Source organism: Athene cunicularia (genome assembly GCF_003259725.1).
Source record: "Athene cunicularia isolate RWA chromosome 1 unlocalized genomic scaffold, athCun1 chr1_part1, whole genome shotgun sequence".
NCBI classification, from domain to species: domain Eukaryota; kingdom Metazoa; phylum Chordata; class Aves; order Strigiformes; family Strigidae; genus Athene; species Athene cunicularia.
In genome coordinates, this window is record NW_020799091.1 from 83,757,976 (window position 1) to 83,768,614 (window position 10,639).

Genomic DNA, 10,639 nt, shown 5'->3' on the forward strand with positions numbered 1-10,639 from the left:
ATATGCGTTCAAGGTCACATTGTATGTTTGGTTTTAGTTTTTTTAAATCTTTGTAAAAAGATTTAAGTCAGCCTGGGTTTATTTTCTTCAGGAAAGTTCTCTGTAAACAGAGCACTATTTAGATCAAATATGTCAAAATTTAGAAAAAAAGTATGATTTAGACAGCATAGGAAAGATTATCTCTTACATAACTGAACCTGACCATTTTAAGTGCCTGTGTCAGGTCAGCAGGAGCTGATGATTTGTTCAGAACTAATCTGGCTGCTTCTTGTTTGGAGCTGAATCACCAGCAGTGCTACTGCACACCTGGAAAGAAGTGGCTATCCGCCTCCCTCCTGGTCCTCACTGCTCTGCTATGCGTGAGGGCAAGAGTCCCTCCAGCCAGAACAGCTTTGCCCCGTCTGCATGGTGGTAAGTCCACAAGCCGAGTCCTGCCAGAGGTAGCCAGGCTGTGAGGGGTTGATCTGAGCCTTTCCTGCCCTTGGCTCTAGGGAGCATCCGCAGCTCTGGCCTAGCAGGGCCAGTTCCTGGGTGGGGACTATATGAATAAACTCAGCCAGCTGTCTCGGAAGCTGTAAGTACCCACCTTTACTTGAGTTTTTTTCTTCTTTGGAGTATCCCACTACCTTTTCCTCCAACATTGGTTTTCATTCATATTTATCATAAAAGTTCATGGTAAATAAGGTGCTTTAATATTATCCAGAAATATGTGTTTAATCATGACCTTTGTGATCAGTGCTGGTTAAAGTATAAATTTGACTTCATATTCAAAATTCAGTGTTAAATACTCTCTGTAAAATACAGGCATGCAAACATAGAATTCAATCTAAAATGGGATATTTTCACCCCTATGCAGGTAAAGGGGTTCACAATTTCTGTTTTTAATTTGCAAATGTATGAGTCTCCACAGTCAATTTCTCCTTGATGATAAATATTCCAAAAAACATCAGGTTTGAAAACCCGTTCCAATATTGTTAAGCTGTTATTGTGATAGTAAAACCCACCACAGGGCATCAGGGAGTAGCATATTCTTCCAAAGCCTTTCTGTAACTTTTCCTGATGTATCTCATCAGCTCCCACCTGGATAAATACTGCTGGTGAAATCCTCTCTCTTTTCTGACAGCAGTTATGTAGTAGAGCTACACACCTTTGAAGCAGTTTAAATTCTATAGGTGCCTTGGCATCAAAACCAGAACAAGATATATATATATGAAGTGTTTAATAGCTGGCCAGTTATTTACATGAATGATCAGTACGTGTTCAGCTGTGATGCCTAGGATTGGTATGTAATACTATGAGACTGATTAAAAGGCTTTCTTCTATCAATGGCAGGGATTCTCCTGGGGAAAAAAAAAATAAAATCAACTCCCCCTTCTTTTCTTACCTCCTCCACTTCTTCAGGTGTAAGTTCTTTTCTTTTATGCGGGTGGCCTGCACCAGGTCGAAACGCTCCCATTGGAATGTTAATATTAGCCTGTGAGAAGGAAATTGTGAGGCATATATAATAGGGACTGATAAATAAACATACAGCTGGGAAATGGCAAAACTCAAAAGTGGTGGAACAAGTGTATGACATTATCATGGTTTCCAAGAACTTATGCCTTCAATGTATGTATCATCACACGACTCCCGTGGGAAAGAGAAGTGGTTTCATCTCCATTTTAAAGATGGAAAGTGAAAAAACAAAGCTACCTAGAAAGCTTTTGAAGTTCTGTATTTTAGTCTAATGATCCCTGGTTTCACTGGACTTTAAATGAATGAGTCCTAGACACCAAAGTGTCTTTAAGCATCTGGGTCTGCTTTGACATGGTCAAGGTCAAACAGAGAGCAAGTGCCAGAATCAGCATTTAAGTGTAAATCACTCATATCCTAAAATAACACACAAATGACTGAAGCACTCTCCTTTCCGCAGTGGCACCAGTTCTCACCTCATTTAATCACAGATAGTTAGTAAGGAAAGCCTGCCCTGAACCATCTTAAGCTATGAGTGTTTAAGATGTGATTTTACCAACAAAATTTACCCCTGGGTGCTACAGACTGCAAATGTAATGCCTTAGCCTTAGAAATTCGCCTCTTGGTTGCGAAGATCTGTGGGAAAAGTCAGGAAGGCTTTTTGACCCTCCAGCCCCTGCTGGGTTTTGCCCAGCCACCCCAGCCCCATCTGCAGCAGGGGCTCACAGGTCAGAGCTGGCTAGCCCCCAGCTTTAGCAAACTCCCTCCAGAATGATACCCACATGAACGAATCAATCCAATTCTTTATCTGTGGCAGAAAGCCAGTAGCCATAACTACTGGAGCTGATAATAGATACCTTCAAAGTAAAGATTTTTGAGAAAAGAATGGCAGAAAACATTGCTTAGGAAAGAGCAGCTAAAACGTATCGATTTCCCGATGTGATTTAGCCTGGATTATTTTAAAAGTCAAATAGCGTGATCAACTAAATGCACAATTTATACCTATTCTTATCTTGTTATCTCAGAAGAGAAGCTGCTCCTAGGAAATGTCATCAAAATATCATGACTCCCACTGGTAAAACCAGGGGGTGAATCGGTAATGTTATGGAGCGGAAGCAGAGAACCTCCCAACAGTGAGCTGTGTTATTGTAGTTTACCATCTGACTGATTTGCGTTAAATGAAGATGACTAATTCCATCTTTCTGCTCAAATCCTGGTCTTGGCAGATTGTGCCCCAGGTTGGACAACCACAGGAAAACAGCCCACTGTTTTCAGTAACAACTACTGTTCTGATCGCTGTAATCAAACATCAAGCAAATTAAGAATCCTTTTGCTAAGAAGTAAGTACCTTTCCCTGTATTCTATTTATCTATTTCCTATTATTTTACTTATGCAAGGTGATCGGCCATTTCAGAAGGGCTGGCAAATGTCTGTAGGGCCATGTAGTTTATAGACAACTGGGTATTCATATGCTTTTTCACTGAGCATTAGTTTAGATATTGTGAAATCTTTCATCTGCACTTCCTAAGTTCCCAGGAGACAGGGCATTTTCAGCCCACAGTACTTAACCCATTATTTCATTTAGAAGTGGAAAAAAAGAGATTTGCTGGTTTTAATTTTAAGCATCTCCCCCGCTAGGCTCTGGTACCTCCAGGCAGCTTCTTTTTTTGGAATATGAAGCTTCTTTGCACTTTACAGCTAGCGTGGTCACACAAGTTTGCAGAGTTGAAACATTAAGAGTTCTCTCTCCTCTTGGTGCTCATTTCAAACTCAGGCATTCCTTCCCCTTGGGGTCAATCAAAGCAGAAGCAGCCTCCCACAGCCACCCAGGGCATACCACAGCATGGCAATTCTGATATCCATCCCTTGCATTTCCTACTGTGATTGACAGACCAACTATAACTAAAAACAGTTCAGGAAACAAAAATGAACTTCTAAGTGCCAGACTGCTAATTAAATTAAATAAACCACTCTTTGATCTGCTTCAGTATTTTCACAGTAATCTCTGTCACACAAAAGCAGTTTGTACTATTTTATCTGCAATAAGTGCATTCACATCAGAGTTTGGACAAGACATACTCAGATATGAAACATTAACTTGGTAAAATGAGCAGCCTTTAAGACACAGTTTAACACCATCTGGATCTGATAACACATACTATAAATTAAAATATTTCTAGTATGAAATGAAAGTATGACTTATTTCTGAACAGAGGTATCAAAGTCCTGAGCTGCAAATCTCCCTCTTTATCCAGTGCTGGTCTCTTCCTGCAGATGAGCAGCCACATAATGAGTGGACCAAATTCTGTATGCCAGTGTAGCTCTGCAAGGACTCTGTTGTGGTGAGATCAACAGAAGTATGCAAATGTGTTTTCAAAATATATTTCAAAGCTCTTGGCACCTGTCTGCTGGGACAGAGATATGAGTCTCAGTGATCTCTTCCTCGCCTGTTCCCTGTCCAGGAAAATGCTAAACAGGAAATATTTTATCGCAAACTAGTGAAATCCTAAATTATAATTGCTTTAGAGAGACTCTCTGGTGTGATTATTATTTTTAATCATACTAATTATGAAAACTATTGGGTTTGCATCTTCCTTTGTTTTTGGAAAATGCCTACCATATTTTGGATGTCATTGCAATTTTCATAATAAGTAGGTATGTACTGATGTACTCTACTAAGGTCTTCCTGAACAGATCAAAGGAAAATGCCTGTAAGCATGACATATAACATATATTGCTGGTTTGACTCAATTAAACTGGTATTTAGAGATTTGTTTGTTTAGTGTTCTTTTTTTTGTTTAATAGAGGCAGGTTATCTGGATTAGGATACAACTCATGCAGCTATGCATGAGTTGAGGACTGTTATGGATAAAATTCTTCACAGCATCACAGTCATCCCTGGCTGTCCAGGAGGATGACTGAATAAGCTAGAAAGCCACTTCAATATAAATGTATTCAATTTTTAAATATAATAAAGGAACAACAGAGAAAACTGAATATAATTTGGAAAAAAAAAATTTAGAAAACCCCTCATCCTTACCTATGGGGAAAGCCAAGGGTGGTGTTTACTGGTCGAATAATTTTCAGTCAGAGCTCTATACAGCCTTTTACACACTGAGAGGGGGAGGCCAGCAATGAATGTTACCAGGAATAAACAGTACTTTGGTCCTCTGCCTCCCTGAACTACTCATGGAAACCCATTGCTACCTTTAATTCTTTCACATCTGTATTTAGTGGCTGTTGGCAAGTGAAGATTTTAGCATACGTCTTATACAGTCAGAAAGAAGCCACTTCTGACACAGAGTACCATGAAATTCTTCAGTTAGTAAAGTGTCATTGCATTTCCATTGCTGCAGCATGTTGTATATTTTCCAGGAGATGTGGGTCCTACTACAATAGCACATAATATCAAAGGGTCATAATATATGAATTACAATGTATAAAAGTAACGTCACATTTTGAGTTGTGGTTCTTAGAGTGCTCAAAGTATAATAGGCATGAATTCAAGTGCCAGTGTCCCTGCTGGAGCAACCTTTGACACAAAGTTTAAGATATTTGTTTTAAAGTTTCTGCTGTAATTTTTCTCATTATTCAAATTACCTTTGCAAAAATTAAAGTTTCTTAAAATATTAAACTTAGTGATTAAAAGTAATGCACTTTTAAAAATGGACAGACTGGAAGCATTTTTTTACATTTAGAAGTTGAAAAGTCATAATAAAAATAAAAAAAGACTCTACAATTACTTCTTTACTTTAAAGAAAAAAAACAAAAAACAAATTCATTCCTTAAAAATGTTCGTATGTGCCTAAGGATTTTAAATGTAAAATGTAAATACTTTTGAGCTATAAATTATCTACATTTTTTCATTAATCATACAAACATTTATATTATCACTGTAAAAGAGGGATGAAAATTTGAACTGAGTTAAATCAATGACAAACTTCTGCTAATTTCAACTGAATCAGAGCATTAGAGCGTGCCTGTTCTAGTAGAGTTGATGATGATAAAAAGAACTAGCATTTTTACAGTGCCTTGCAACTTCAGAGTGCTGTCTAACCACTGGATAAATAATCTTCTTGATATTCCAATCTATTGAGTTAGTATTATCTTGAGGAAACAGAACAGATCAGTCTTTAGAAATCCCATTTTGTGTTTCTTATGTAATTTCAAGGGAACCTGAACTGGTGGGTAAAATTTCACAAAGTACATGAGAATTCTGTAAAATTCTGCAGTTCAGGAGTTATTTTGGCCTTTTGACAAGAATTGATGATAGCATGAGATAATTACATTCTTCATGATGCTACTTCATGGTGATGGGATAATTCTCCAGCTGCTTCGTTTACAAGTATGTAACAATCAGCTTCACCCTTATAAGTATATGCCATTTGAGGAGGCATGTGATGTACAAGAATTTTTTAAATGAAAGTATCAACATTTCTCTCATTTTACTTTGTTGGTTTTTTTTTTTAATTATTATTTTTAAAAAATTGGAAGTTATGTTTTTTTTCCTAAAGGAATGCAGACATGAAAAACTTCCAATACCTATGCCATCATCTTTTCAATCTATAATTCTTCCAGAATTATATTAATTTTGTAGAAAATCTAATAGTTGCAAGAATTAATTTTACTCATAATGCTGATCAGTTATGCAGATGTATCAACATGTTTTGCTTACCTGATCTATCCACAGGCATAACCTAACACTGGAAAGACCATGCAAGCAAGCAATCAACTAACCTATCTGATCCAGATTTTTATCAGCTCAGATCATAAGATGCTCTTCAGGTCAAACTTTTTCAGTGCTTTCATACCTTCCAAACTTTTCACTTTAAAAGAATAATCCCCAGTTAGCACTTTTGTGGTGTTTTGTCTGAGGAAAAATGCAGTTTGCCAAGCAATGAAGGCTGGGATTTATTATTTTATTATATTAGAAACATAAATACTGTCTCTTACCTGAATGGCTTTGACATGTGACGCTGGCTGTTTTGACATTTTTAAGACAGAGGCTTATCCCTGCAAGCAAAATGGGAAAGTGTTACAGGCTCTGACATTCTGATAGCTAAGGGAGATAAGCTAGAACTTAACCCATGCTGCCTGTTGACAGGCATCCATTTCATCGGCTCAGCTCCTGTTTCCATCTCAGTTTCAGAGTTGCTTAGTTATTCCTTCTGAATATCAGGAGACAGAACACCTGAGCTCCTCCAATTAATCTTTTATAGCCACAAATGGAACTATCTCTTTCACATTAAAAACAATAATGAGTAAACATAAGGAATCTCTCAAACCTTAACGGCATTGTAAAATGAGTAAGAACTGAGGGAAGCATTTGAGGATAAAAAAATGTATGATTATCCCTGTCACAGTATGTACATGGGAATTATTAGAACTCTCAGTTTAAACCTTATTTCAAATAAAGCATAACTTGCTACAAAACATTGATAAATGCAGAAATCACCATTTTCTGACTCACAAATCCTTGCAAATCTTTAATGCCTATAGATTGAAAATTATGAAGATGGCCAAACTATAAAGCTCTCTGACAATTCTAGGGCAGAAAGTAGCCTATCTTCAAAGTTTTAGATCATATAGATTCATCAATTTTCTTTAGCAATAAGATAAAAAAGAAGAGAGTTTTCAATATAATTGTATGCAGGAGGAGAAATATGGACTAATATAGTATTAATATATAACAACAAAGGGAAATACACCATAGTAAAAAAATTCTGTAAAGTTTTTTTAAAAAAGCAAGAAATTTTATTATCAGATTAATTGAAACATAATCTCAGCCTTTTATTCTTTCACTGAGAATTAAGATTTTAACTGGACTAGACTTTCATCAAAGTCTGGTTATTTAACCATTATAATACAAAATAAGATAGTAATACTAAAAGGTGAGAAGAGAGTTCACCAGAGAACTCATTGATCACAGCCAGACTAGAGAACATTTTTGCTCCTATACTTAACCTGAGATGAGAAGGAAAGTATTGAGAAAAGTAATAAATGACGTAGGAGAGAACAGTAGAAATATACTTAGAAATCAAAAGTGGGTCAAAGGCTTTCGTACTCCAAAGAGTATAACTGTCACATGGAGGTAGTACCACAGAAAAGTGTAGGTGAGTTGTAGGTTGGCTTCAGCCTAGAATATCAGCCTGAAATTGTATCACTGGAGCTGCATGGAAGACTTGCCCTTGCATATTCTCACATTGGCTTTAAATCTGTGTATAACGGTGAGCAGAACTTAAACTAAAAATGGCCTGCCATTAGAGGTCTCCCTCTGATCACACTCTCAGCCGTAAAGAGTGCTGTCCAAACCAACACAGTGTTAAGTCAGAGGACGTCATCTTCATAAGTTGCTTCGGGTTTAAATTGCTTCCATTAAATTAATAACTCAGAAAAAATTCCTGCCATGCAAAATAAAAACTGTGTGCTACCAGTCAGTTTTATATTGTGGTTTTACATTTACATTTACAATCTTAAAATCAGAGGTAGTTCTAAAAACTTCAGAATTCACTTTAGGGGATGAAAACTCAGCCACTGAAGCTCATGAAAAATTTTGCACATGTTTCAAAAAGCCAAAAGCATTTACTGCACTGTCCCTCTTTCATTTTTAAAAATCTTTACTTATGCACAGAGATAACTGTGCTGTTAACCAGTGATTGTATTCCAAAGATATTACAAAACAATCCCCCAGTTTATTGGAAAGATAGGACTCACAACACAGAAAAGTTTAATTAATTTTTCTTATCATCTTCTCCTCTTTCTAATCAGAAGGAAAAATGGAAACAAAACCACAGGAAATTAACATGGAACATTTTAAAACACCATGGATCTACTTTCTAAACACTGTCACAAAAATTCAAGCTGAGATGTACTTCTCCATCTTGTGTGAATGTGCATTGCAAAAGCACCGATACACACTTCTTGGGCCATCTAGAGCTAAACAGTCAAGGATTGATATTGAATCTCAACTTTAAAACAAGCACAGTGATAGTGCTACTCAGAGAGTTGCTCTGGGTTCACAAAAAGTCTGTGTTCAAAATGATTGCAATCAGACACCAGTTCCTAAAGACAGATGCATGATACAATTGTGTAGGACTGTTTTTGGAGGAGGTGATCTTCCTACCAGTTCGTGCTGTCCTCATTACCGCCAGAGAAATCAGGACAACAGCACGTTACTGGGTAAAAATAGACAATCTCCTCTAGCTCTCTCCCCTTCCTTCCCTTCCCTGAGTTTCCCTCCAGAGCAATACTGACCATCAATCACAGGAAAATAAATCTTAGATTACAAATGCATCCATTACTGAAGTGATTAGTTCATTCTTATAAATTCCTTTGTTCTTTCGCCATGTGCCTCAGAGGGAGAGAGTGAAGAGTGCTGCACTGATTGCATTATTTCTGGCATTCCAATCAGCTCTGCAAACTTGAAAATATCACTCTTCACTCTCATTTCCACGGCAGGATTTCAGATGTACAGAGCCAGACAAATGCAGACACATGCAGCATGTATTCCCCAGTGTGGTTTTGGTATCCCCACACCTTATCTTTTACCTTTTATGGGCTGCATGCTAAGCCAAACTTAGAAAGCAATGGCAACATTAGTTCAGTTTGGAGCTGTTGTATGCCAGACTTCCCCTGCAAATTTCCTTGTTTCACAGTAAAAATACTCATTAACAGGACTATTAACGAAACACAAGACTACTACAGTGAAATAAATCAGTGTTCCGAAAGGAAACTTTGTAAAACAAAACACAAGACTACTAGAGTGAAATCAATCAGTCTTTTGAAAATAAACTTTGTAAAACAAAGGACCTATCTTCTGTCCCCCTGCTAAAAATAATTTCTAACACAGCCGCAGCAAGATGATAAGCTGACTTATTCAATTTGCCTTAAATACGATGAGATATCATAATGCCATCTTTTGTAATCGACACAAGAGATGTACAGTAGCACACAGATGACAGAAAAAGCCCTCCCCCTGCCCCAGCTGGAAGCTGTCCTTTCCCCCCGCCACACTCATGGCATCAAGCACAACGGGTATTTTGGACACAGAGCTCCAGTGTATTATCTTATTAAATGGCTTTGACAGGAACTACACTACTGTGAGACCCAGCTAGTAAAAACAAAGAAGAGAAACCCCCACTTTGCAGCTTCCAGCATGTTACAGAAAAACTTACGACATGCTCTAGGCAAATGTGATCACATTTTCTGTAATGCAGTTGACTCCACTACAGTTACCTGTTAAGCTTACAGAGAAAGAACACCTCTCTTACCATCAAAACTCTCATTTAATATTTCTCTAGTTATAACAAACATAAAGAAAACAATAAGCATATTTATAACCTATGTACTACAGTATTCAAACTAATACAGAGTTATGCTTCTTATGAGTCACTAGGTATTTAAGTGACTTTCTGGTTTAAATCTTTAAAGATCCCCACAGACTATGAAGCAATAGCTGTAACAATCTGCTCTGAATATGCCAATATGCTGCATGAGACATTAAGATAAGCAGAAACCCACAACTATTGTAGTCATCTTGAAGCAGTTATTAAAGAGTTATCATAAGGGTCTTTCAAGCTTTTAACTGACCCCTTCAAGATTAGCTTACTTATTTACTTATATAAGAAAAGCTCCAAACCGTCAAGTGAGTATGTGCACCTCCTTTTGATGCTGAAATAGGTAACTTCTTCCACCAGCTGAGGTATTGACTGTGATCCTTTTAATGTGTCTGAAATAGCTCCGATGCTTTCAGCCCGGACGGCACTGAGAGCTGCTCCAGGCTGGAGTGGGACTCGGCTGAGAAGCAAAGTGTAAAAGGGAATTCCTGTCATAGCTTCCAGTTGTTCTTCCTAAATATAGAGTTTGATTCACCCTGTAACTTGGTCCCCTGTGACACTTGACCATCATGAAACCAGGGCTCAAGTGTTAAGCGGGAGGTGTTGAAGGAACACACCTTTAGGTCCTTTTCCTGCCCTCCCTCTCCCTGTCGTTCTGGGCTTTTCACAAGCGCCAGGCTTACAGCGGCAGAAGGTAACACACAGATCTTCCCCTGGTGTTTGGGGCAGCGTGTGCCTCCCTGCTGCCACACCGGAGAAGGAAATAATTATGGAGACGTAATTACAAAGAACTCACCTCGGAGGAACTAAATAGGGGAGGTGAATGCCACACCAACATGACTGTATCACTG

The 10,639-nt window shown here is 37.8% G+C and overlaps 1 protein-coding gene across 7 annotated transcripts in view; it reads right to left on the reverse strand.

Annotated features, from left to right (window-relative positions):
• Positions 1–10,226, reverse strand: part of SMPX (small muscle protein X-linked) — a 43,944-nt gene extending 33,718 nt beyond the window's left edge. For 3 of the 7 annotated variants that reach the window (XM_026860142.1, XM_026860132.1, XM_026860149.1), the window contains exons 1-2: positions 6,406–6,501; positions 1,385–1,474 (exon numbers count right to left, since the gene is read on the reverse strand). In XM_026860142.1, the coding sequence (XP_026715943.1) occupies positions 1,385–1,474; positions 6,406–6,444 (129 nt within the window). In that variant the 5' untranslated portion in view covers positions 6,445–6,501. Of the gene's footprint in view, positions 1–1,384; positions 1,475–6,405; positions 6,502–10,060 lie in introns of those variants that run through there. The other 4 variants (XM_026860122.1, XM_026860119.1, XM_026860168.1 and 1 more) reach the window with 4 other exon arrangements.
• Between the last annotated feature and the right edge of the window lie 413 nt (positions 10,227–10,639).